This window comes from Petromyzon marinus, chromosome 3 (assembly GCF_048934315.1).
Source record: "Petromyzon marinus isolate PM22_M1 ecotype Great Lakes invasive population chromosome 3, UKy_Petmar_22M1.pri1.0, whole genome shotgun sequence".
Taxonomy (NCBI): Eukaryota; Metazoa; Chordata; class Hyperoartia; order Petromyzontiformes; family Petromyzontidae; genus Petromyzon; species Petromyzon marinus.
In genome coordinates, this window is record NC_133669.1 from 9,347,056 (window position 1) to 9,374,619 (window position 27,564).

Consider the following 27,564-nt stretch of genomic DNA (forward strand, 5'->3'; position numbering starts at 1 on the left):
CTGCCCTCAAGTACCGTTGGCAACCTCGGCAAAATTGTTGCGGCCATGGAGGGGTCCTGTGGAAATTGTGCAGGTCATACGGCCACAGTGTATTCGTATCCAGTGGGGGAAACGTCACTGGTATGTACACCCCTCGCGCCTGAAGCCATTTGTGGCACCGCGCATCCCTCCACCACATTACACAGGCCGAGCATGTGATGTGTCCGCTGACTCCCGGACGGCGACTTCACCGCCTGCCCCTGATATGTCATTAACTGTTCCGCCTTCAGGTGCCTCGAGAATGACGGCCTCCCAGCCGCCTGCGCCACCCGGCGGGGACGGGGATTGTCCTCCCGGGATGTCGGAGGGTTGCGCACCCGATCGGACAGCGCCCACCGCCGGCCCGACCGGTTTCCCACCCTACGATGGCCCCGCAAAACGGACTCGTGCCAAAACGCGCCGGTTTTTGTAATGTTGCCTTCTGGTTGCACTTGTTCTGTTCACACTGTTCTACTCACCTGTTACGTCTCCTTTTGCTGCGCTGACGGGTGACTCCGGTTGAATGCGGGGGGGGGGGGATATATATCCTGTATATAGTGTATGTTTGTATAGGTGGGTTGGGTTATTAATTGGGGCATTTGGTTGTCATGAGGCACACACGGTTGGGGTTTTGTTGCGTTGTTTATTGTTCAATATTGTTGCAGCCGGGACGGCTGTTGGCTGTACAGGAGGGGGTGATGTAGGGGTGTTGTGGGAAGGTAACACACAGTCACACCCGTAGGGGTGTTGTGGGAAGGAAACACACAGTGTGGGAAGGTAACACACAATCACAACATGGTGGCTACAACCACGTCCGCTATAGCCCCGCCCTCAGTAGTGTATGGGTATGAAGGGTGGGGAGCCAGAGAGCTCGGGGCAGTGTGTTGGGGCCAAGAATGAAGAACCAGTGAAGAAGGAAGACCGGCTAGATAGACCCTGGGACTTTCCTGACCGCTGTCCTTTTGAGGGCCGGCAGGGTAAGCCAGTCGTGTGGCCCCAGAGCCTCAGAGCCGGAGCCCATTTAAGGGTCGGTCTGGTTGGTGGGGTGCCGTGATCTGTGCTTGACCAGGGCCAGATCAGATAGCCTCCTCTAGCGCCTGTAGCTGGAGGAACTGGGAGCACAGGAATTAGGCTAGATAGCCTAGGGGGTGTCCCAGCGTGTATACGGGTGAAGGGGCTGTTACCCCTTCCAGTGTAACCTTTGTTAAGTTAAACAGTACTGCTTCTACTCCACCGTCTCCGTGTCCCGTGAACCCACTACACTTGTATATGTGTATTGTATGTTTTTATAACAAGTTTTGAAATATATTTTCCCCCCGCGCAACGCCGGGTACTTCCCACTAGTAAGCGATATAATTCAGGATTTTTTTTTATCTTCCAGCGTCTTATTTTTAAATCCGGAGAAAAGTTATATCGCAAGGCGCTTATCAACACTATGAATTATACACGTACCCAAAACACGTGGGGCCGTCAACTTCCAAAGGCGGCGGTGCCACCGCCCTCTTATCCGCACTGCGAAATCTTAAACTCCGTGGGTGGGCGGGGCGCATGGGGGCGGGGCCCTCGCGAAGCGCGACGTCACGCCGCCTTATCCGCCCTACGGATTATAAACGCCCATCATCGCGGTTACGTCACGCCGCGCTTATCTGCACTGCGCTTTACAAACAGCGATTCATTCGCGCACAACGGCTGAGCCGGGGTGCTTGCGAAGTGGGTGGCGCAGCGCTCGGCTCTGTTTTAATATTCTACACGAAATACCGAACTTTTATTCTCGTACTTTATGCGAGGCTTTCAAAATCTCAGGGCGCCCAGAGTGTATTTTGTAATAGTTTAAAAAGGAGATAAATTCTGAGAGACACGAGTTTCGTTAGCTCTCTAACGTGCCGATAATCAAGCAGGCGGAGGACAACCCACGTGGAGAGAGAGAGAGAGATCGAGAGGCAACCACCGCTGCATTCTACTTGCAGGGGCACAGAGAGAGAGAGAGGGGGCAAGGCCGGTGAGGAGATCGTAGCGAGCAAGGCGAAGCAATGGGGGCAGGTCGGGGCTAAAGGGGAGCGTTATAGTGTGTGTAGGAGCCAGTGGGCAGCATTGTGTGTGTAGGAGCCAGTGGGCAGCATAGTGTGTGTAGGAGCCGGTGGGCAGCATTGTGTGTGTAGGAGCCGGTGGGCAGCATAGTGTGTGTGTAGGAGCCAGTGGGCAGCATTGTGTGTGTAGGAGCCAGTGGGCAGCATAGTGTGTGTAGGAGCCGGTGGGCAGCATAGTGTGTGTAGGAGCCGGTGGGCAGCATAGTGTGTGTAGGAGCCGGTGGGCAGCATTGTGTGTGTAGGAGCCGGTGGGCAGCATTGTGTGTGTAGGAGCCAGTGGGTAGCATAGTGTGTGTGTAGGAGCCAGTGGGCAGCATTGTGTGTGTGTAGGAGCCAGTGGGCAGCATTGCAAGAGGCAAAGAGGCGCAGGGAAAAGGCGGTGGTCTGTTGCGAGAGTGAGGAGGAGTGGGAGCCATGGCCACGCTGTACCTGGAGGATGGCACTGCCATGCCGGGGAAGCTCTTCGGGGCCTCCAGGAGTGTGGCGGGAGAAGTCGGTGGGTGAATGTTTTTTTTATCTTTTCCCACACACTCCACCCCCCCTCCAATTGAATTGACGACGGTAATTGAACGCCGCGTATTTGTTGTGTTACTTGCGTAAAGTGCCATATGAGGGGTGGCACCACCCGCCCGCATTGACGAGCGTGGTGAAGTATGGACAAGCAACCCTCACCACCCCACGCAACCATGAGTCCATTTTCATCCAGCAGTGGATCGATACAATGGGTTTTTCAACGTAAGTTCCACTGACGACGGTCCGATATCCTGCCCGCGGGTGACCGTGGCACGCGCGGCATCCGAACCTGGCTTGGGTCCCCGCTAGGTCGACGCGGCCTGAACTGGGAACCTTCTGAATTAATTAGCATCGGTAGTAGACAAAGGCGGTTCTGACCACACCGACACCCACCACCACTGCGCTACGAACCCGAGTTCGAGTCCCGCTCACGGCCAACACCAGTGACGATTATCTGAAACCGGTTCTGGGCCACCCCTGGGTCCACTCGGCCTCAAATGAGTGCCTGCTGATGCGGTGTGTCGTAAAGATCGCCGCTGGGGAGTCAAAGGCTGCCGGCTTTGGTGCTGGCCACCGACTCCCTCGTCCGCTGTGCTGGCACTTAATAGGTGCTCGCAAACAGCACTTGTCCCAACCGGCTGTTCATTCTATACGGGGAGGGTGGGGGGGGGTGTCTTTTGTCGTGTGTGCACATGCGTTAACACTGAAATGCTGCTTGCGAGAGTACCCACGTGTTTTCGCCTGAGACCTTGTGCGTTTCACCAGTGAGTGCTCGCAGCGAGAGTGTTTTGAGTCGGAACAAAGGAATCTGTTTTCCTATTTACTTTAAATATTTGTGTGCACCCTGGCTCATTTTTCTTTAATTCCATTTCCTCGTTAATAATTGTCTCCGGTTCCGTTGTTGGAACATTTCTGATGACATTTATGGAACAACAAATGGACAACATTGGTTCAAAGTGTAATACTTTACCGTGAATTTTCTCGTCCAGTTGTCTGCATGCCAGTACTTCTCTGATCGCCACAGATTGTGAACTTTACTTTGCCCAGATTCCTCGCACGGTAATTTCCACACAGCCCTTTGGGGATTGTTTGACCCCTACATACTTCAGTTGCGAGTTTTCTCGTGGCCAGGAATTGAACTGGCGAGAATTTGAAAACTCCGAGGACTTGTTTGGCCCGTAACTAATTCCGCAATAGGTGTTACTTGCATATTGTTTAGCTGTTTTTCGAGATTATTTAAGGTTTGTGCTTTTTGCACGCACAACGCCTAGATGTAGTTTGGTCAGCCTGCCTGCAACTTTTTGCACAGAATGGCTTTGTTACTTACTGCATGTGTAAGTTGGTAGGTGACGGTTTAAATGGGTAGGTTTTTGCTGTTGCGCTAGCAGTGTAGCCTCCAGTGATGTCCTTACGATTTTGCTGTACGTGAATCTCACGTTCTGAAAACAGCTACCCAGCACGTGCTACAACTCGACACGCCACAACGAAGGCATTTTGAGATATTAACAAGACAATCGCTCAGTAAGGAAGTCGTAGTCGATCAAATACAATGTTCCCTACATATGTAGATGAAGAACACCAAAGGTTACCTAAAGACAAAGAAATGGCACGCTTCTTTGTCACTCAAGATAATTACAGTTAGCCTTCTTTAACTCCAAATCTCGATGGGGGGGGGGGGATCAACACAACCCATCATTTCTTTTGAATTGTTAAATAAAGTCCGAAACCTACTGGCCTCTGATATTGGAATGTGGAATTTCCGCTCGATGGAGATTAGTGCTACCCCAATGTTCATCCGAGCTGGGGGATAATTTTGCTTTTGACTTGATAAGAAGAATAGTGAATATAGATTTTTGGACAATTGACCTTTAGAAAGATTATGGCTTACGGGGTTTGGGTCTTCATAAACGGGAAGTGATGGGTTGAGGATTTGTGATAGAAACTCATTATTTTAATGACAAAGAGTGCGCGTGACTCTTGGATAAAGCTCATTATTGAGCGTTTTGGAAAGATTAAATTGTGTCAGTCGGTACATAGAGCCCGAACAAGTAAATGTGGTAGGATGGTACAGATTTGCAGGTGGATGGGATTGGTTAGCTAGCGGTAGGGTTGCTGTTAGGCGATTAATATGATCATAATTTCCTGAATTTAACATTTTTGGACCATTTAGTATGTTTTGCTTTTAAGATAAAAACAAACTGCCCTGTAGAAAAAGCCGCATGTGCCATGGTGGTTACGATAAAGAAATGATTCGAGATTGGTGAAAAACTAATTTTCTTTATACTTTCCTCTTGTCAGTAGTTTACCCTTTTTACAACACCCGTCATTGTAAATATGTAGTCTGGACAGGAAATGGTTGTGCCACCAGAAAAATCGATCTGCTCGAGCTTGTCATCACGATCAGCCATTGTCTATCCACCACTGGATGAAGGCCTCTTCAAGCCATCGCCAGCTGGCAATTACCATTATGCCTCGTCTATGAAAGGCATTTGACCGAGTGGAAATGTGGAGCTAATAGCTTTTACCAAATAGCTATTTGCAAGTGCACAATGTAAAGCTGATTAAAAAAATGGGAGACAAACTGCTTTGTGGCACACGCTGCATACCTGCTAGAATCCTAGCCTATTAAACGCCATCAGCAGCAGCTATATATTCTGTCAACTGCTGTGATGATGTTGCTCTTATTCATGTCTGCACAATCGCAAACATATAGACGGTTTTGAAATGTGGAAGTAACTGGCAAAAAAAAGATCACTTTCCGCCTCTGCCAACTTACCGGTTGGCAAACAGGATGGAGAGGTTCTAGATTTGAAGCTTTCGTGACTGCAAGGATCCATACTCTTTGGTTCTATTTCATAAAGTCAAGTAAAAGTATAAAACACCAAAAAATAAAAAAATTCACGACGTTTCGGCCACAACACAAGTGGCCTTCATCAGGTGAAGGGACCAGACTATCTCGAGGACAGCGCTGGAGTGAACACAGCCAAGCTCAGACCGCGACCTTTAAGCTTGTGTGAGAGGAATTAAGGTGCCTTGACAAAGGAATTAGCATAAAAAATAGCATTTAATTGGCGGAATTAGCATGATGAACGGTGTATAGGGGGTGAACATGTGCAGACCGGTGAGGGGGGGAGGGGGAGTTTACATATTGATGGTGTGAAAAGGGAATTTAAGCAGCTGCGAAAGTTTGGGACACCACTACTTGAAAGAATATACTGTACCATTGAAAATTAGTTTAATGTTTGGTTCGATTTAGAACATCTTTCCAATGGTTGCTTAATTTGAAACCATCTTCTCGGTTGAAATTGTGTCTGTGTTTGTAAATCTGAATTGCCTCGTGAACAAATCTCTGATAAAAATCCGTGGGTTTGCAAAGAACCTTGGTATCGGAGAAAATTATATCGTGATCACCCACAGCGTTGTAACAGTGATCAGCTACGGCAGAAGAATTCGTTCTGCCGTGTTTCAAATCTGATTTGTGCTCGCGAATTCGGTCAGAGACATGTCGTTTCGTTTCCCCGATATAGCAGTCACCACAGGTGCAGATCAATCTGTAAACTCCGGGGTACTGTAAGTCAGGAATGACATCCTTCACGGAAGGGATCAGGTCACGGATTTTGTTTAGAATTTTGGAGATCTTTTTAGTAACACCTGCTATATATGGCAGTGTGATGGTTTTGATCGGAGTATCAAGTGTTTGTTTCTGTATGGAGGGAGAAACAGCTTGGCGGATGGTACGGTCAGAGTATCCATTCCTTTTGAGGGCCAGATGCACATGTTTTAATTCACTGATCAGGTGGTGTTGGTCCGAAATGCAATGAGCCCTGTGGTATAACGTTTTGATGAGAGAATTATTTTGCGTCGGGTGGTGGTGGGAATCAGGTTTCAAGTAGGAATCTGTGTGGGTGGGTTTCCTGTAGACAGTATGTCCCGAAGAGCCATCAGGTCTCCTCGCAAACAGAAGAGGGATGGGCCACTCGAGAGAGCGAGGCATTGCAAGATTTGTTGCCGAAGGCATTAGGGATGACCCCTCCCGCCTGGCTGCCCTGCTTTCAAAATCTTTTCATGGGGTGACTCGTCACAGGTGTGTGTGACACCACCACAACTCTGTGACTCACGGCAGTGTATTCTAGGGTAGTTGCAGAGCGATTAAACGAACTTGCAGTTCAACCAGTAACGTTTTGAGCAGAAGGAGACACCTTACCAACCACCTGCCCACCAACTATGAGTAGTGTCCAGTTAGGTAGGTGGGTAAGTGGATAAAATATGTGAGTGGGTAGATAGGTAAATGGGTGAGTAAGGGGGTAGGTAGGTAGGTGGGTGGACAGGTATGCAAAGTCTGTGGGTAGGTAGATAGATAGTTGGGTAAGCAGGGATAATAGGTGACCTTGTGACCCATTTTGGCAGAGACTGGGGTAAAATATAAAACAGGAAAACATCGTACAATGTCAGATTGTATACATTTGTACAAACAAAAGCAGTTTAATCAAAAGCAGCTTAATCAAATTATGTTAATATTGTGTGGAATTATTCCAATGGTAATAATTCAAGACAAATAAAAAAATGGAAACATTTTAAGTTGCGATAGCAATAAGTAAAAAATAAACTTATCACTGAAAAGTAACCACAATGTGGTGTAAATTACGACAAATACAACAAATCTTTCGCAGAACAGAGAAAATTGGCACGCATTATATGGATACAACTACGGAGTTTGCCTGGTTAAACAAATGCTTCTGGAAACATTGTTCAATCTTTTGTTTCAGCAACAAAGTGGATCCTTGGCTGTTGATTATTTAAGAAGCATGTTAAAGTTTAACATGTCGGCTTTCCAGACCAATATCCATAATAGAGGGTTTTTTGGGTTAGATCGCGTAAATATAAATGTTGTGTTGAACCTAACTGTGAGCAGCCAACATTAACCTCTATTTAAGACCAAAACAGGAGGATACCTCCACAACTCTGGCTGTCGCCTGATGAGGCTGGTCGTAATTACCGGAGAAACGTCGTACTCGCCAACACACCGAAGTGCTGAACTAGTAACGGATTGACACGTTTTGTTTACGTTTCAAACCTTACTAATTGGTTGTCGGGTGGTGGGTTTAACGACGCGTTTATATTTACGCGATCTAACCAAAAAAACTTATTATGAAGCCTATTAAAGAGTCCAGTTCCCTTAACGGTGCAGATTGCAACTTAAAATGACGTTGCTATCTAGGCCCTTGAAATGGAGGAGCATTGCATCTCTTGGCAGTGTTGGGCCACCGAGGCTGGACACTGGGGTTTCAACGTGAGCTTCCCTCGCCATGGAGCTGATGGCCTTGGTGAGGGATGGGTCCCGCGCCCCCTTATCACGTGGCTCCCTGGGAATTGATGATGTGGCAGCGGTACGCGCATTTGTGTGTTTAATTGGCAATGTGCATAACAAAGGGGATTGTGAGATGGAGGTCAATACATGTGTTAAGGGGGTGGGTTTTCGATGGACTTCATAAGCCACTTTGGAAAGCGATAGAAAGGTCAACTGTGGTGTTAAGAGATTTGTGTTCAAGACAGGAGTGATGTTTGTGTTGCTGTACGAGTCAGAGACCTGGAATTGAACAAAACTGGAAAAGTCGTTTCTGGCCTTTGAAAGCAGATTCATGTGGATGACCCTGGGAGTTTCATGGCAGGAAATGTTCAGTCCTTTTTTCCAAGGTTGCAATGGGTTGGTCACGTGTGCAAAGAGGGGAGAGGGCAGGTTACAGAGAGACATTGGCGATCAAGGACAAAACATAAAGGCAGATATATGATGATGGTGCTGATGAGACTTGACTTGGCAGCATCTGCGGATTCCAAGAGAAGGAAGCATTGGCTCTGATGAGCTCTTGACCGCCAAGTTAAGCAATGCAATGCAGAACTTTCAACGGTTAGCAGAGCTGGAAGTCCACATCAGGGAAGGAACTGCCCTGATGTGTGACGGTTTCATACAATTTGTGAGTGTGTAAATTGTTGAACCTGTAATGAATGACCACTTGTGCCCAGCCACCTTCATTTTGGCATTTTTCACACATCTGTACTTTGTCACCTTGAAAAAATGATCGAGCTTAAATTTGCTTCTAATTATTGGCTTAATGTCTTGATAAGAAGACATTTCCATTCAGAGCTGTTGCAGCAAGCAGTCCACTACCTTCTTTGAGAAATATAACTGGAAATTACCACTGTACGATTGAACGAAGTGAAAAGCCTCATTTAAGAAGATGTGTTTTTGTGTGCAATTTTTGGTAAATGGGTTGAGGCCATAAACTCGTTACAACTTGACAACCCGGAGTCTGTGTGTGTGTTGGGGAAGCTGTAATGCAGCGGTTACAGCATCACATTACGAACCTGGCGACCCGAGTTCGATGCTTGGCCACAACTGCATGTGCCAATCCATATATGAACTGGTTTTACGGCTCGCCTAAGTCAACTCAGCCTTACCTGGCATTGTGTGTGATGCACATCAGCACTAGGTAGACAAATAGCCGGGCATAGTGCTGGACACACCACCCCTGCTAAAGGGTTGAACCTTCTTTAACAGGTACTCGCTAACAGCCCTGGCCTCAGCAGTCTGTTAAAGGCTATACTGGAGTATCTTTGATCTTTGTGCATACAATTGTGCATTCATGCACGTGCGTGTGAGAGAGTATTGATGCGTGTGCGTAGTTAAAGGCTACACGGATAATCATTGTCTTTGTGCGTGTGTGTCTGTGTATACACAAGTGTTCCAGACGGGCATGGTGGGCTACCCAGAGGCACTCACAGACCCGTCCTACTGCTCCCAGATCCTGGTGCTCACCTATCCGCACATCGGCAACTACGGCGTGCCTGCCGATGGCGACAGCAACTTCGGCCTGAGCAAGGTGACGCTGTGGGCTGCTGCCTCACTGATGAGTCCCAATGATTGTGAAGTCCCGTAAAACACTGGGTTCTACGTGGCAGCCTGTATTTGAGCGCAGCTGACTGATGAGCCCTTTAAAACATTTTAAACCCAAATAGAACTGGTCTCCCCTTGGCAATCTGTAGATGGGCCATGGCTAACTGATGAGCACGAATGTTTAAGCTCCTACATAACACTTGGCTCTGTGGGAGCCTGTTGTTAGAAATGACTCGGTGAGCCTTATCTGTCTGCCACTGTTGGCCAGATTCCTTCACAGTTCATGTCCCAGGCAGAATGCTCATTGGCTGAAGCCCTGGAGAGAAGCCAATGTTAAGATATGTGAGCTCTGTACCTCATGTACATTGTAAAGTTTTGGTGTGTTGTTTTTCTTTAGTACATTAACCAACTCCAGCGTTTTCCATCCATTACGTTGTTATTTTTTTCACAAACAGCCAGAGCATTGTAAGTGTATCGACTTACCCACCCCGCCACCCATAGTTCAGTGAAATGTCGTGATTTGAAAACAATACAGTTTTCAGGATTGACTTTTTGTTTGTTTGTATAATTTGTCCTGTCTGTCTTGAGAATACCTGGCGGTCTCTGGCTTACGACAGTCCGATTTGCAACGATCCACTTTTACGACATTTATATAATGCCACCATGAATCGATTTAAGATGCAGAAACTTGATTTTACAACGCATCTTTTGACATGACTCGAAATACATTTGAAAAGAGTCAGTCTGGTTTCCTATGTGACTTGGCGTGGAGCTTTTGTTATTCTAAAGTGTTTATGTGGATTTTTACCTTTTAAATAAACCTTGTTAAATATGGCTGATGAAGGTTAAAACACATCGGCAAGTGATGTTTCTCCTGTTTATACTGTCTATTGCAAAATAGGGTCTGATTTATGATGAGGTTTCCGTGAATGCATTGCGTCATAAAAGTGGGGACCGCCTGTACCAGATGTTGTTGGCTTGGCCAATTCGGTTGCCAGGATTTAATCAATTTGTTTGGAGTTTTTAGTGTTACCCTCCTCGTATTCGCGATGGGTTGTCACCAGCTCCTCGAGTTTCCTCCCACACGAAACCATGCACTCGGTAACAAAATCGGTCAAACATCCCAGTGTAGCAAGACCCTCCTGAAAAAGTGTCTTGAATCTCGGTGAGGCTTTTTCTGGCGACTAAAGGCCACCGAGAAGCGATCTCGTTCAGAATCCACGTTGCATTGAAGCACGTTACGTAACGATAAATGCTCTCTCCCCTCTCTGAAATGTCCCCCCCGACGCCCCCCCCCCCACCCTCATGTCCACTCTTGGCAGTGGTTCGAGTCGTCGCGTATTCACGCGGCAGCCCTCGTTGTAGGCGAGTATTCGCGCGAGCACAGCCATTGGAGCTCCACGCGGTCGCTCCACGACTGGCTCTGCGAGCACAACATCCCCGCACTCGAAGGTAAATGAGATAAGAACCAGAAACATCGCAAAGCTCTTATCTTGTAGCTGTGTGCTGGTTAAGGGGTTCCCCGCGCCACAGCCCCCTGTGGATGCCCTGGGGGGCTCATTGTTGGTGCTGTGCGCCAGTTGCTTCATCCTGGGGGAATGTGCTGCAATGTTGCTCTTCTTAGTTTCCTCCCCCACCCCCCTATTTGTAAATAGTTATTGAAATGCAATATTAATTAGACGCTATTTTTGGCATAGTGATAAAGCTGCGTGTAAACGTATGGGAGTGATTTCACAGTAATGTCACGACGGAGCGCCAGACCGTAACATTGGAGTCGGCGATGTTTCAAACACTGGCTCCGCACGGCTTTAACCCCTTAATAACCTCTTGCCTTTGACCCCCTCTTGCCTTGCCTGCGACCAGGCATCGACACGCGGGCGCTGACCAAGCTGATTCGTGAGAAGGGGTCGCTGCTGGGGCGCATCGTACTGGACGGAGCCGACGAAACGGCAGTGCCGCTGCAGGACCCCAATCTGCGCAACCTCGTTGCCGAGGTGTCCATAAAGGTGCCCGACTTGCTAATAAATTCTGCGCCCGCTCACTTGTCCACTTGCTAACACAATCGCCCACTTATCTTGCTCAATTGTCCGCTCACCTGCTCCCTTAGTCAATCGTTCAATCACTTGCTCACCGCAGGAGCCGCGGCTGCTGAACCCCGGTGGGGACGTTCGCATTCTGGTCATCGACTGCGGCCTCAAGTACAACCAGCTGCGGTGCCTGTGTGATCGCGGTGCCAGCGTGCAGCTTGTGCCATGGGACTCGCCGCTTTCCTCGGCCGGTGAGAGAGCCGCGAGAGAGGGTGTGCACCACCGCGGGGATGACACCACCACCGTCGTTTTGTCATAGAGCAAAACCCATGCCGCAAACGTTACCCCTTTTGTCTTGTTGCTGCTTGTACTGTAATTACATTTCTGCCGCTGCTGCTTTTACTGTCGCTGATGTCCATGCTGATTCTGCTGCTGTTGGTGCTGCTGCTGCTCATGATGACGATGCTGCTGGTGCTTCTCTGCTGGTGCTTTTGTTGCTGCTGTTAATGATGTTTCTGATGCTGCTGGTGCTCTCGCTGCTGCCAATGTGCTGATGCTGATAATAATGTTGCCGGTGCTGTTGATGCTGCTACAGTTGCTACTCATGCTCTTGCTGACAAAACCGCTGATGCCGCTGATGCCGCTGTTGCCGATGCCGCTAACGCCGACTCTGCTGCCCCGTAGAGTTCGATGGGCTGTTTATCAGCAACGGCCCTGGTGACCCGACGCAATGCACCGCCACGGTGGAGGTGCTCAAGGGCGTGCTGGCGCGCAAAACTGGGGCACCGCCCATCTTCGGCATCTGCCTGGGCCACCAGCTGCTGGCGCTGGCGGCTGGAGCGACCACTCACAAGATGAAGTGAGTGCCGGTTCGAGCACGTAGTTGCTGCCGCTGCCGTTGGTGCTGAATTATTTGAGAGGTGTGTGGGTGTCTTGAGCGCCTGTCTGTGTGGTGTGTGTTGTTTGTACCCGTGTATGTTATGTGTGTGCATTAGTCTTTGTGTGTATGTGTCCATCATGTGCCGTGCCAGCCTTCATAGGTGCTCGCTGACTGCACTTACCTGAACCGTCTCTTAAAGGCTATGAGGGGGGGGAGGTCTTTGTATGTGTGTGCACGTATCTGGTGTGTCGGTGTGCTTGCGTTCATCCTGGTGAATGACGGTTGTTGTTGCGTTCATCCTCGCGCCCTTCCACCAACGCCAGGTACGGCAACCGCGGCCACAACCAGCCGTGCCTGCATGAGGCTTCAGGCCGCTGCTTCATCACGTCGCAGAACCACGGCTTCGCGGTGGACGTCGCGTCGCTGCCGCCTGAGTGGACGCCTTTATTTACCAACGCCAACGACGCCTCCAACGAAGGCATCGTGCACGACTCGCTGCCATTTTTCAGGTGCCACCGCGGCCCCGGTGCCTGTTCGCAACATGCGTCGCATGCGACGTGTACCGTGTCTGTGAGCAGAGCGAGCGGAAGGCCAGGGGGCTGATACGGTCGGCTCGCGATTATCCAGAGTAAATGGGAGGGGGGGAGGGTTGGCCCGGATTTGAATTAAAAAACGCAGATAATGCTAACAATTTTTTTATATATATGTAAAAAACGAAAAGCCAGGCTATAGAAAATGCATTTGTCACTTGCTGGTAAAAATATCAGTGGTGCTGGTGGAGGTTCCAATGTTGGTGTTGCTGTAGTAGTGGTTGTGATGTCACTGCTGTTCGTAGAAGTATTAATGGTGCTGGCAGTAGTGATTTGCGGTGCCAGCTATTGCCGGATTAGGCGCTAGCAGTGCTGGGGGGTAGTGGTGGCAACACGGTAAGCAATGGTAATGGCTGCTTTGGCCGTGGCAGTCGCAGAGGCGGTCTTGGTGCTTCACGATGTCCCCCCCCCCCGTGTACACGTCCCCAGCGTGCAGTTCCACCCGGAGCACATGGCAGGGCCTCAAGACCTCGAAGACCTCTTTGACGTCTTTCTGCAGGCTGCACGGGACCACAAGGCCGGCATGGACCTGCAGGTCACGCCCAGTGAGTCCTGCTTTTTAAAAACAAAACAGCTGTCATTCATAGCGTAACAGAGGTTTTGACGATGCTCGCGATACGTGCGTCAAATCGATGTTCATCAATCACAGTTTTATTACGTTTTTGATTTGTATACGTTGTATATAATGGGTTCACATGCAGCTAACCTGAATTTGATTCTTGGGGAGGGGGGGCCAAAACCGATTCGGATATCACTCGCCACTGACGTCCGCCATGGCCAGCATTGGAACTCGGGTGGCTAGCTTCATAGCGCAGCGAGTTCACCACTGCGGGGCCCAATTTACCGTAATTGGATTTAACGAGGCTCATTTTTTAAACCGGTGTCTAATCGCGTTTCATTTCCCCGTTCACAGTCAAGCAGCGGCTAACGAAGCACCTGTCGTGGAGCGGGACCCCCACCGGGTGCGGGGTGCAGGGTGGCCGCCCGGCCAAGGTGCTGGTGCTTGGGTCGGGAGGCCTGTCCATCGGCCAGGCCGGGGAGTTTGACTACTCCGGCTCACAGGTGAGAACTCCCTGTGGTGAGGAATCTACACTGGTGAGCGCACCCTCTCGTTTACAGTCTCTTCTATGGTAGAGGACTCTACACGATTTTAGAACTCGACTACAGATCTTGCTAGAGCCTTGAGGATGAGGAATTACGGTGAGCAAAGGCTATATGTGGGCGAGCACCGACACAGACAGGGTGAGCACGTCATACTAGTCGCTGAACCAGTATGGTCACAATTGCGGTTGCCGTCGTAGTTGTGTTTGTGGTCATAATTGTGGCTGCCATCCCGGTGACACCACCACCACTGCCCCCCCCCTCTGTCTCTCGCCCCCCCCCCCCGGGTTGTGTCCGTGCCCATGCAGGCCATCAAGGCCCTGAAAGAGGAGAACATTCAAACGGTTCTCATCAACCCCAACATCGCCACCGTGCAGACGTCGATGGGTCTCGCCGACAAGGTTTACTTCCTGCCCATCACGGCCGAGTACGTCACGCAGGTTAGTGGCGCCCGCCGCCGCACGTGGAATCCTTTGTGCGTTGAAGTTTTTAATCGCCGTTTACTACTTGATGTGACCTGCGGCATGGACATTGACAAATGACTTGCAACCAAAACTTTTGGTTCTCAAGTTAGAATTGTTCTGACGCATGATGATTATGAAAACAAGCAACTTGTGATTAAATAAATAGTGGTATGATTGCCATCAGCCCAATTTTAGTTCCCATTGATGAGATGTATCTCCAACTTCTCCAGATCTTCTCTCCCCGGCCTTCTCTCCACGACCTCTCCTCAGCCACCTTCATGACATTTACCCCAACCTCCCCTCCAACTTTCACTCCCCAGCCTTCTCTCCCCGCTGCTCGTTGCTGCGTTCGTTCCACAACCACCTTTCCCACCTGTGTGTCTCCCTGCCTCACCCCTCCAGGTGATCCAGAACGAGCGACCGGACGGCATCCTGCTGAGCTTCGGGGGTCAGACGGGGCTCAACTGCGGCGTGGAGCTGTCAAAGCTGGGCGTGCTGGAGCGCTATGGCGTGCGCGTCCTCGGCACGCCCGTCGCCTCCATCGAGATGACCGAGGACCGCAAGGGCTTCGTCGAGAAGATGGAGGAGATCGGAGAGCACGTGGCGCCCAGCGTGGCCGCCTGCTCGATTGAGCAGGTGGGGGAGTGGGCGCACGCGCGCACACACACACCCACGTGGGCACACTTGCGCACTCGCGAAGACAAGGATCCCCAACCGTGTAGCCGTATGGACTGTTGGGGAAAGTGCACCACTCGCAGTGGAAGGTCCGAATAGAGCAGGGGTGGGCCAACCTGGAACAGACCAATAGCCAAAAAGCACCCTTGTTCTGCCAAGAGCCAGGTGTATATATATATTGGCAGCATGGGACACATTATTCTTTGCTTCTGTGATAGTATGTTCTACGTTATCCCCTTGCATAGAGCCACGTGGTGGATTAAAGAGCCGCATGCAGCTTGGGAGACGCCAGTTGGCCACCGCTGGACTAGAACATTCCACTCATGACATGATATCAGTAGCACATGTACAGACCTTTATTCAATCCATTGCTGGATGGAAACCTCCCCACACCATTGTTGTGGGTAATTAGACCATACTTCACGCTGGTCAGTGCAGGTTTGCGAAGGCCGGAAGCAGTGGACATGGGAGCGTAGAACGACAGTAAAACGTCGGATTTTTACTGCACTGCCCACCACGTAGCCCCGTTGCCTATAACACCTCCTACGCACAGTGGTCGCCCATCCAAGCACTATGCAGGCTATGCTGCGCATAGCTTCCAAGATGTGACGAGATCGGGTGTATTGCGGGTGATTTAACCATATTATATGCTTATTAGTTATTATTTATTACCCACAATCCACCGCGACAGCACGTCTTGTATATTTAAGGCGCGGCAGAATGCTTTCCCTTTTTCTCCCTTCCCTTCCCCCTCCTCTTTCCCATCCTCCATTTTTATGTTCGTTATCTTCTCCCTTACCTTCCCCCCCCCACCCATATAAACTTTAACTTTTCTGCTAGAGGCTCCTCACCTGGGTGGAGCAGTGAGCCCAATCCACCTCTTCACCACAAGCCCTGCTGCATCGTTCTCGGATTTGCTTGTGGGATTTATGCCCCCCCCCCCCCCCCTTCTTTGTTCTGTGATCGGTGCTTTGTGTACCAGGCTCGCGTTCAGTTGAATACAAATTATATATTTTTTTAAAGCACGGCCGTATGCCCAAGACCCCCCCTTTGCTGACGCTGGGCGCGTGTCTCCCCCGGCAGGCGCTTGCGGCGGCCAACAAGCTGGGCTACCCGGTGCTCGTGCGCGCCGCCTTCGCGCTCGGCGGCCTGGGCTCGGGATTCGCCGATGGGCCCGAGGAGCTGTCGGCGCTGGTGACGCAGGCGTTCGCGCACACCACGCAGGTGCGGAGGGTTTTGGGGGACGGTGGGGTGTTGGGGGGATAGGGGGGCATGGGGTACGGGGGAGGGGGGGGGGGTGCCTTACTACATCGTCCAACGTGACCCGGCGGACTTATCGCATACCAACGTGCCACGGACTTGTCACCAACACGCCATGAACATGCCACCCATAGCCCACCCACATGTCACTTACCAAGAACCTGCTATGAATGTGTTGCAGACCTGCCATTAGAATGTCGCGAACACACCACAAGCATGACACCCCAGTGTGCCACCAACTCGCCATCAACATGCTACCAAAATTCCACTAACACGCCATCAACATGCTACACATCTAGGCTCTGTGTATTGTGTCATTCAGGGTTATATCTTGCTTTTAAAACAAGAACACATTTTTAAAGTTTTCCCCCCTCACTCACTCGACTTAGTAAACGTGGCTGTGGCTGTCGGTCGTCGTCCTTAGGTGCTGGTGGACAAGTCTCTCAAGGGCTGGAAGGAGGTGGAGTATGAGGTCGTTCGCGACGCCTACAACAACTGCATCACGGTGTGTCCACCTTCCTCCTCCTTGCGTCACTTGGTCCCAGCGCTCCCCTCTCGCATCCCACCCACTGCTAAATTTCACGTCCGGACTCCCACCCTCACCACGTAGTTGTCCGGAAGTCGTCCCTGGCCTTGTCTCTCCTGCGCCGTTGGTTTGATTGTCGATCGCTCTCTTTCGGACCACATGCCCCCGGCTCCTCTTCCTTCCTTTGACCCAGAGGCAGGGAAAACCTGTTCCGTAATGCGGGCAAAATAGGGCCACACTTTCGATTGCCCGACCCTAACGCCACCCCTGACTTTTTGCGTGAGCGCGTTCATTACCCATGAAGGTGTGCAACATGGAGAACGTGGACCCCCTGGGCATCCACACGGGCGAGTCCATCGTCGTCGCCCCAAGCCAGACACTCAACAACCGCGAGTACAACATGCTGCGCACCACCGCCATCAAGGTCATCCGCCACCTGGGCGTCGTGGGGGAGTGCAACATTCAGTACGCGCTCAACCCTGAGTCCGAGCAGGTGGGTGTGGGCGGATGAGTGGGTGAGTGTATGTATGGGTGGGTAACTGGGTAATTGAGCGGGTGGGTGGGCAGGTGAGTGTGTGGGTGGGTGGTTGTGTGAGTGTTGGAGTGGTTGGGTGATAGTGAGTGAGCGAGGTGTATTTATGTATGTGAGTGAATTAGTGGGAGATTGGGTGAGTAATCTGTGAATAGGTTAATAAGAGTGAGTGGATGGGCGAGTCGGCGAGTAGTCGGTATGCGAGTATGTGGATGGATGGCTGAGTGATTGAATGAATTATTGAGAGTATGTGAGCAAGTACTTGTTTTTGGTGTAAGTGCTGAAACCTACTGCTTAATAACTACAACTTCCCACCAATTATCAAAACTTCCTGCTCGACCGATCAACGGTGTGACGCTCATTCCTGTTGATAGCCCAGGCCAGCAATGGATAATCCACATTCCAATTGCTAATGCCATTCTCTCCATATCCATAGCACAACTGCTGTCGCCTGCCTACAATGTAGATTCCCCCCCCCCCTTATTGATGATGGTGCAGAGTCAACCCTCCGATAGAAGATTGAGCTCGTGACATTTCACTTCCGTGTCGGGCACGATAACTGCTTATTTCCAACTTCCTGTCATTTCCGCCTCTCCTTCCGCACCTGCCGACGTCTGCCTCCCACCGCGACAGTACTACATCATCGAGGTGAACGCTCGTCTGTCCAGGAGCTCGGCGCTCGCCAGCAAGGCCACGGGATACCCGCTGGCGTACGTGGCGGCCAAGTTGGCGCTTGGCATCCCCTTGCCTACGCTCAGGTGCGTTGCCCTGCACTCCTAACAATGCAGCAGTGTCCTCGAAATCCCGGAAAATTCAGAAGTGGGCCCCCCCCACCGCCCCCCCCCCCCCCCCCGGTATTATCCATTTTCTTACAAAACCCCGTTATTTCCATGAAGTCCGATTTAACCCATTTACAGCTGGGAAATGTGATGTCCGTTGCTCGAATATTGCTTTGCACGCTGTTCAGTGTTTGAGCTTCGGGGGTGTGACTTTTTCATTTTGTATGCAGTGAATTGGTGTTTAGGCTGGAGACCGTCAACTCGCTATGTTGCAGACAAGCTTGCTTAATTACGGGTGACTTGGAAGCCCAGATTGGAACCACCCAGGCTCTCAGTGGTGCCATTCCAGTGTCTCCGACACGGCAATCATTAGTCTGTCATCTCCAGATTGTTTTGTTGGTGCCGCGTCCAGGAACTCTGTGACCGGCTCGACTACGGCGAACTTTGAGCCGAGTCTGGACTACGTGGTGGTGAAAGTCCCGCGCTGGGACCTGAGCAAGTTCCTGCGTGTGAGCACCAAGATCGGATCCTCCATGAAGAGCGTCGGTGGGCAGCACACGCACGCATGGGCCCCCATACCCACACACCTGTGTACACATCCACACGCTCATACGAGAGACAAAAATCCCCCGTAGCCTTTTAAACATTAGTTGGGCAAGTGACTTTTAGTGAACTTTTATGCTCGCACAAAGACGACAATTCCCGTTATAGCCACACAGACTGTTGGGACAAGTACTGTTAACGAGCACTTATTAAGGCCGTCACTGCACACGGGGGGGGGGGTGGTGGTGTGGTCAGTACCATGCTCTGCTGCCTTGATCTCTCGAGTGCTGATGTGTATATACCACACCTGATACTATTTTGAGGCTGTGGAGACCTAGGGGGAGGCCCAGGACCAGTTGAAATCCTCATCAATGATGTTAGTTTTGAGCGGAATGTTAATTTGGATCGCCGGGTTCATAGCGCAGCACGCTAACCACGACATTATATATATGTGCTCACAGTTGCTTAATGTGCCCACGTGTGTGTGTGTGTTGATAGGCGGGCGGGCGGGTGAGTGAGTGAGTGCATGGATATTTAGGTTCCCGAGGTGAGCAAGTGAGTCAGGTTGCAGGTGCTAGGCAAGTGAGCAAGCTGGCACGTGAGCACATGGTGGACCGAGTGAGCAAGTACTTTAGGCACTTAATTGTTGATTGCATGAGCACATGGCTGAGTGAGTGAGCAGGTGAAGTGAGTGAGTGATTGAATGAATGACCAGGTGATGGAACAAGTCACAACGAATGTATGAGTGTACATGAGCGTTTTCACGAATGGCCGGTGCCGTCTGCGCGCTGTCCGCCCGCAGGGGAGGTGATGGCCGTGGGCCGTTGCTTCGAGGAGGCATTCCAGAAGGCGCTTCGCATGGTCAACGAGAACTGCTGCGGCTTCGACCACACGCTCAAACCTGCCTCCGACGAGGTGAGGACTCTGACCCCCTCTCCTCCAGTGTCGTCGGCTTCAGTGATGTGCCTCAGGTTCACCCTTGCAAAAGGAAGCTCTGTTTATCTCAATGGGTTTACTTCATCTCCTGATTAAGTAAAGGAGACTGACTTTTACTCATCATCATTGTCATCATGAATTAAAATGAATAGCAGCCGCATTTTTCGAAGCATCCACCACAGCCCACTCAGCCGCCCGTGCTCACCTTAAGCATGGACAAACTTTGACTCTTGTGTTGACATACAATTCTTGATATGTAGAATGAATGACAGCGCCTCTAGTGGCTGCAGAAATAATGTGACCTATATAACATATACAAATAAAAAAAACACATCCATTCTTGTAAAGGCAATTCTATGCATACCATTAAATAAATATGTAAATAATTGCATCGTTACAACCCGAGGTACAGTTCCTGTGTACACCGTCACATGGCGGCGAGGCGAGGCGGTGCGAAATCCACCGATGAAGCTTGTACAGTACATTCGCGCACATAGGTGGCAGGCTGTAACACCGCTGGGCACTTCTGTCTTGAACCCGGCACCACCCGGCCACGTTTCCCCCACGCAGGAGCTGGAGACGCCCACGGATAAGCGGATCTTCGTGCTGGCGGCGGCCCTGCGTGCCGGCTACTCGGTGGAGCGACTGTACGAGCTGACACGCATCGACAGCTGGTTCCTGCACCGCATGCGTGGAATCACGGTGCTCGGGCAAGCGCTCGAGGCCTACCAGGAGCACCCACTGCCACGCAGCCTGCTGCTGCGTGCCAAACAGCTCGGATTCTCAGACCGGCAGATCGCCGGCGCCATCATGAGGTGGGTGGGTGGGCTGGCGAGGTGGGCGAGTGCATGAATGATTGATTGAATTTGCGAGTGAGCGGGTGCACAGATTGCTGTGCGAGTGATTTCAGTTGGTAAGTCGTTGGATGGAAACGCGAGTGATTTAGTGTATGCATGTATGTTGAACTTCTTTCGCACCGTACGTAGCCAACCCAATGAACTAAACATAAAACGCAGAGCGAATTAATGCGTGGGTGCGCGAGTGATTAAATGAGTGGCCGAGTGCTGTGTGCGGACGTTTCGATTTGTTGCCATCATCGTCGCCGCCACCACCCCCGCAGCACGGAGCTGGCGGTGCGGCAGCTGCGGAAGGAGCTGCAGGTTTTGCCGTGGGTGAAGCGCGTGGACACGGTGGCGGGGGAGTGGCCGGCGCAGACCAACTACTTGTACCTGACGTACGGTGGCATCGAGCACGACATTTCCTTCCCCGCCGACCACGTGCTCGTGCTAGGCTCCGGCGTCTACCGCATCGGCAGCAGCGTGGAGTTCGACTGGTGCGCCGTGGGCTGCATCACAGAGTTGCGCAAGGTCCGGCGGAGCTCGGGGGAAGGGGGACGACGGCCTTCGGCTATTTAGTTGATGTTGTTTGAAGTTGATGTTGTTTGACATACACAGCATTCTGCAGCATGTTCGTCAGTATCCTTACTCATCGCTGTCTAACCTGATTTAAGTGTTAGCCCTTGAATTACTAGCGGCAATTATTGTTTAGTTTGAATTATAGGGTAAGGGTTTTTTTGCACCGGTTGCTGAGCAACTGTGAGACCTAACCCTGGCGGTCGGGCATCGACTTCGCAACTAAAGGAGGGAAAGCGTTGGTGTGTGGGGTGTTTTGGGTGGCACTGTCCGTTGCATTGCCCGCGAAGACCTCGTGACGTTGCCCTTGTCTCTCTGCCCGTGGCCGATTTAACAGCTCGGCTACAAAACCATCATGGTGAACTGCAACCCGGAGACTGTGAGCACGGACTATGATATGTGCGACCGACTCTACTTCGAAGAGATCTCCTTTGAAGTGAGACTTTTCCCTCCCCCCCCCCCCCCCCCGATCTCTCACATGTGTGTATGTATGTTGAACGTCTTTCGCACTGTACATAGCCATGCAATGTCACCCCAGAGGTTTGTGACCAAGGGGAAGACCTACCATATGATGATGGTGGTGACAATAAGACTGTCGGAGCAGTTCTTGGAGACCAGGGACTTGGACCGCCATGCTTCTGGTCTCCTAGAACTTCCAGGACTGCCGGACACACCCAGCAAGCGCTGCGGGTTCTGGCATAAGGAAGAAAGCGATGATATTGTGCAACATCAACACTTGGTCCTGTCGACCTCATCACTGTGACCTGTCCCGCACTGCCCATGGCACCAGACCGTGATGGACATCTACGAGCTGGAGAACCCGGAGGGCGTGATCCTGTGCATGGGCGGGCAGCTGCCCAACAACATCGCGATGGCGCTGCACCGGCAGAAGTGCCGCATCCTGGGCACTTCGCCCGAGTTCATCGACGGCGCCGAGAACCGATTCAAGTTCTCGCGAATGCTCGACTCCATCGGCATCAGCCAGCCTCTCTGGAAGGAGCTGTCCGACCTGAAGGTGCTGAAGGGGCGCGCCCGCGCGCGTGTGTTTGTCTGTGTTAGTGCCGAGTGGTGGGCGCAGTTGTTGGGGTAGTGCATTCCGAACCCAGCGACCCAAGTTCGAATCCCGCTCGCAGCTATCGGAACCGGTCCTGCGCCATTCGTAGGTCAACTCAACCGTAAATGAGCACTGGGTTCGGTGTGTAAACATCAGCACTTTTTTCGAGATGAAGGCAGATGGGCATGGTGCTTTCTCACCTTGTGTATCATCACTTGTACAGGTGATTTCTAACAGCATTTCCCCCAACAGTCTGTTAAGGACTATATGAGGATGTTTGTCTTTGTTTCGTGGGTCGAGTGTGTAAATATGTGGCTGGAGAGACAGGTTGCTGGTCATGGTGCTGACCACAACACTTCTTTAGGTGCCATGCCACCCTGAATAGTTGCTTGCTAACATCCTCAACAATCTGCACAGCTCTACGGGGGGAGGATCTTTGTCTTTAGTGTGCGTGCGTACGAGTGTGAAGTTTATTATGAGATTCATTGTGTGTCCAGTTGGCCATGTAATAGATGCGTAAGAATGAGTGTCTTTGTTGCGTACTCAATTTGACGTGTAAATAACACTGTCCTTCACCTTTCCGCTTGACCGCGCTTCCCCCGATTGTCCGCGTTGACGTGCTCGCCAGTCCGCCAAGGAGTTTTGCGCCAACGTGGGCTACCCGTGCCTTGTGCGCCCGTCCTACGTGCTGAGCGGCGCTGCCATGAACGTGGCGCTCTCCGACAACGACCTGGAGGCGTTCCTGAACAGCGCCGTCGCCGTGTCAAAGGAGTACCCCGTCGTCATCTCGAAGTTCATTCTGGAGGCCAAGGTGCGCGCGAGGGCTCTGAGCGACGCCCCGGGGCTGACCAAAAACTGCGAGGGGAAAAGGGGAGTTTTCCAGCTCTTGCACGAGTCGAGGAATGGGGGGGGGGAACAACATGCTCAGTGCCCACCTTGAGGGGGGGGGGGGTGGGAGTTTGTGCTCATGGGCAGGAGAGGGGGGGAGGGGAAACCATAACCAACATTCTAGGGGTAGATCAGGTGTGGGGAGGGGGTGAAAAAGGGACACTGCAAATCATGAGGTGGGGTTACAACCTCTCCTCCTTCTTGGGCCCATCCACTCAACTGATGAAAGGAAAAATAGGAAAGGGGCTGGGGGGGCGGGGAGGGGGGAGGTCCCCCCCCCCCCCCCACCTGCTGCTGTCCCCAGGCCTCTCCGCCTCTCATTTTAAACTTCGGAGTAAGGGGGTAGTTTGGCCAGGTTTTTAATCGGGTAAGTCCCTAATAGTAAAAAAAAGAAACGTTATGCTCGTAAAGATGAATTCGTTGTTGAATCCCTCGGCATGAGAGTGATTGTGCCTTCCGGCGACATGATTGGGATTTCCAGCCAAGGAAACACGAGTGGGCATCCCACAGATCGAATCGCAGATTTCCTTAAACGAGCACTTGGTTCGCTGTGTAAACATTGGCACTGGGGAGACGAAGGCGGCCTTGCATGGTTCTTGCCACATCGCCCCCTCGTGCTCCATGCCATGCCTTGAGAAGTGCCCGTGAAAAGCTCTTTCTTTTCTTTCCCCCCAATTCTGCTTCAATTGTGCTGTGGATGCCATGTTGTCACGGGACGCTCGCAGAAAGTGGAATAACGCCACACCCCCCCTTGTTACAGAATTTCCTCGGGAAGGCGACATCACAACTACTTCTGAGGTCCCTTCAATTGCCTCCTTTTTTTTTTTTCTCACGTATGCATGTAGAGTACACAATGTGCGTTTGCAATAATATATGCATGTGTGTTGAGACGCACACGTGTGCATGCATACCTGTGTGTCTACGTGTTTGCGTACATGCGCACTTGTGCAGAATATGAACGCAGATGCAATGGAGTACAACAGTGCGGGGGGCAGGAGGGTGGCACGTGTCGGAGCCTGTGCGTGTGTGTGTTGAACAGCACTTACCCCCAGCGTCTGTTAAGGTTATACAGGGGATCTTTGTTATTGAAGGCATGTGGGTGTGCATGCCTATTAACGCGTGGTGTATGTGTGTCCACTGGCAGTGGTAGTGTAGCGATTTAAAGCACTGCGCTTCAAACCCGGCGAGCTGTGTTCGATTCCCGCTCGTGGCCAGCATCGGTGATGAGTATTTGAACCGGTCCTGGGCCTCCCCAGGTCAACTCGACCTAAAATGAATCCCTAGTACGGTGTGTAAACATCATCGCCAAGGAGACAAAGGTGGCCAGGCGTTCTGCCGACCACCCACCTCTTCATGTGCCGTTCTGGCCTTAATAGGTGCTCGCGAACAGCACTCACCCCAACAGTCTGTTAAGGCTCTACGGGGCGTCTTTGCTCACTGTGTTGTGCGTGTAGTGGTCGGCGCACTGCGCTGCGGGAGCCGGCACATGTCTATGACGGGTGACGGCACGGCGGTTACCGCACCCAGTGGGTGCGGTAACCCAGTGGGTGCGGTAACCGCGACAGCTAACATTCGGTGGCGAGCGATGCCTGAACCGACCCTTAACCCACCAACATGATGAGCTATGGCACTTGAGAGGCGTTCATCCAGCAGCGGATCCCACGAAGGAGCCGTGAGTGACTGTTTATCATCACGGTGAGCGAAGGAAATGGACGTGGACGCGGTGGCGTGCGACGGCGAGGTGGTGGCCATGGCCGTGTCGGAGCACGTGGAGAACGCCGGCGTCCACTCGGGCGACGCGACCCTCGTATCGCCCGCCCAGGACATCAACCGCCAGACCATGCAGCGCATCCAGGCCATCGTGGTGGCCATCGGCCGCGAGCTGCAGGTCACGGGCCCCTTCAACCTGCAACTCATCGCCAAGGCAAGAGCCTAGCCCTGACCCCGAACGCCAACCCCATAACCATTTTACTCCGCGATGAATTGCCAAGCCAATCGACTAACCCTTTCGAGACCCTGGGAGATGGCGACAGATCGTGGAAGCTTTCACCTCCCGATTAGCACGGTTGGCTACATACGGTGTGAAATAATTTTAAAATACATACAAGTCATGGCTGATGACGATATATAATCAAGCTGATGATGACAACCTGCTAACCGAACACTCGCGATGATGCCGTTGCTCCCTCCGTCTGTCCGGGCCCGACAGGACAATCTGCTCAAGGTGATCGAGTGCAACGTGCGCGTGTCGCGCTCCTTCCCGTTCGTCTCAAAGACGCTCGGCGTGGACCTGGTTGCCATGGCGACACGGGTGATAATGGGCGAGAAGGTGGAACCCGTGGAGCTGAGGGGCACCGGCATCGTCGGAGTCAAGGTTCGTCCACCGAGCGATTTCCTCTTATTATTTCATTGTACAATAATACCCGAATTTAATTTACGTCTTCTTCCCCTTTTGCGGCGTTTCGCAAATACGTCGTCACCTTTATTACTACCATGAGCTGATTTGCATCGCCCTCAAACCACACACGTCGCTGACAGCTGTCCTTTTCTTGTATCCATCTCCTCTCAGCCTTCGCCTCCACCTACCCTTGTCAATCGCTTCGACTTGCATCGTTTCAACATTCATCATCGCACCTTTCATAAAATGCATCCCCGACCATAAACCGGGGTATATAGTACCGCACTATAGTTTTGTCCCGACAAGACAATGCTCTCGCTCCTATTGGGTAAATCTTCACCGCCATTGTCGTCGTGTAACCGTTCTCCGCCAGGTGCCGCAGTTCTCGTTTTCGCGGCTGGCGGGTGCCGACGTCATGCTGGGCGTGGAGATGACAAGCACGGGTGAGGTGGCCTGCTTCGGGGAGAACCGCTATGAGGCCTACCTCAAAGCCATGCTGAGCACCGGCTTTCGTATCCCCAAGGAGAACATCTTGCTCTCAATCGGCAGCTACAAGGTTTGTCACGCACGCGCGAAGGCTGCTCCTCTTCTTCTGCTGCTTCTTCAATTCCCCTGGTCTTTGTGACCGTTGGGGGCTCAGCCCTGCGAGCCTGGCTGGGAATACAGGCAAGAAAGTGCTCCTGCTTAGCCTGTGAATATAAATGGTGAAAAAGTCAGTCAAGTAAACAAGTAAGCGCTTAAAAATGCCTCAATGTTTCGATTCGTGTAAACGTATGCAATGGGCTCACACGACCCCCTCCAGCCACTGGCAATCACAACGTTATTACAACGGTAAAAACAAAGGATGCATTCGTTCTTCAGTCGATTTTAAGACAATTCATTGCATCGCAAGGGTTGAATACATAGGTGGAGTTTGGGGAGGTTCACTTTGTCCCTCACATGAGGAATCGCGGGTGCATATTAAAAAAGTAGGTATTAATCTTAATTGTAACCTACTGAATTTGTTTTAATAAATGTGTCCAGTTTGGGAGAGGCATTGCCCCCCCCCCTCCCCCACAAACTCTGTCCATGGGTGAATAGTTACAACCAGAACAACAAATACTTATATTCAAAGTAAAGATGCCACTGAAAATTTGATTTGATTCGCATCATTATTAAGTTCTTACAAGTCCATTACATTTCACCTTCAATATGTTTTCATCCTCCTCTGTTGTTCAGCCAGGTGAAGAGGCCTGCCTCGTGTAATGGAAGCACATTGTCGTTATAAATAAATGTCCGATTTCTTTGATTTCCGCCACCGACTGCGCTCACCTGCCGCATCCACCCGCTCGCTGCTGCCTTGCACCTGCAGAACAAAAGCGAGCTCCTCCCCACGGTGCGCACCCTGGAGAAACTCGGGTTCCAGCTGTACGCCAGCCTGGGCACCGCCGACTTCTACACGGAGCACGGCATCAAGGTGGGTGCCACGCCACACCGCGGCTTACTCGCGCATAAATGCACAGCAGTCCATACATACACACACACACACGGCAATCCATACACCAATACATAGCAACACGCACCACCTCGACCGGCCATTCACTACACAGGGCACTGAGGCCACATGCACCAACACCAACCCATATACCAAAGTATACGCCGTGTCAGATAAAGCCATACACCAACATGTGCACTAACCCAGGTCAACCAACAAGACAGACCCGTAAACACTCCCCACACACCAACCCAAGACAAAGACAACGATCTCCTGTATAGCCAACACAGACTGTTGGGGCGAGTGAGTGCTATTAGCAAGCACCTATGAAGGCCAGCACAGCACGTGAGGGGGTGGGGTGGCCAGCACAGCCTTTGTCTCCCAAGTGGCAACATTTACACAACGCAACTGGTACTCTTAAGGCTGAGTCGACCTAAGGGAAGCCCAATACCGATTAAGATAATCGCCACTGGTGTTGGCCATAAGCGGGACTCGAACTCGGGTTGCGGAACCAT

The 27,564-nt window shown here is 51.4% G+C and overlaps 1 protein-coding gene across 3 annotated transcripts in view; it reads left to right on the forward strand.

Moving 5' to 3' along the window:
- Positions 1–1,663: 1,663 nt before the first annotated feature.
- The window catches only part of CAD (carbamoyl-phosphate synthetase 2, aspartate transcarbamylase, and dihydroorotase), a 47,338-nt gene continuing 21,437 nt past the window's right edge, over positions 1,664–27,564 (forward strand). For all 3 annotated transcript variants that reach the window (XM_032972947.2, XM_032972954.2, XM_032972963.2), the window contains exons 1-26: positions 1,664–2,601; positions 9,357–9,496; positions 10,833–10,962; positions 11,374–11,516; positions 11,647–11,788; positions 12,222–12,396; positions 12,741–12,926; positions 13,437–13,552; positions 13,921–14,069; positions 14,417–14,548; positions 14,975–15,208; positions 16,331–16,471; positions 16,932–17,012; positions 17,338–17,526; positions 18,199–18,323; positions 18,757–18,890; positions 19,690–19,802; positions 20,394–20,638; positions 20,944–21,190; positions 21,573–21,671; positions 22,026–22,250; positions 22,918–23,100; positions 24,883–25,101; positions 25,387–25,551; positions 25,949–26,131; positions 26,927–27,031. In XM_032972947.2, coding sequence (XP_032828838.2) covers positions 2,520–2,601; positions 9,357–9,496; positions 10,833–10,962; positions 11,374–11,516; positions 11,647–11,788; positions 12,222–12,396; positions 12,741–12,926; positions 13,437–13,552; positions 13,921–14,069; positions 14,417–14,548; positions 14,975–15,208; positions 16,331–16,471; positions 16,932–17,012; positions 17,338–17,526; positions 18,199–18,323; positions 18,757–18,890; positions 19,690–19,802; positions 20,394–20,638; positions 20,944–21,190; positions 21,573–21,671; positions 22,026–22,250; positions 22,918–23,100; positions 24,883–25,101; positions 25,387–25,551; positions 25,949–26,131; positions 26,927–27,031 — 4,083 coding nt within the window. In that variant the 5' untranslated portion in view covers positions 1,664–2,519. The remainder of the gene's footprint in view (positions 2,602–9,356; positions 9,497–10,832; positions 10,963–11,373; positions 11,517–11,646; positions 11,789–12,221; positions 12,397–12,740; positions 12,927–13,436; positions 13,553–13,920; positions 14,070–14,416; positions 14,549–14,974; positions 15,209–16,330; positions 16,472–16,931; positions 17,013–17,337; positions 17,527–18,198; positions 18,324–18,756; positions 18,891–19,689; positions 19,803–20,393; positions 20,639–20,943; positions 21,191–21,572; positions 21,672–22,025; positions 22,251–22,917; positions 23,101–24,882; positions 25,102–25,386; positions 25,552–25,948; positions 26,132–26,926; positions 27,032–27,564) is intronic.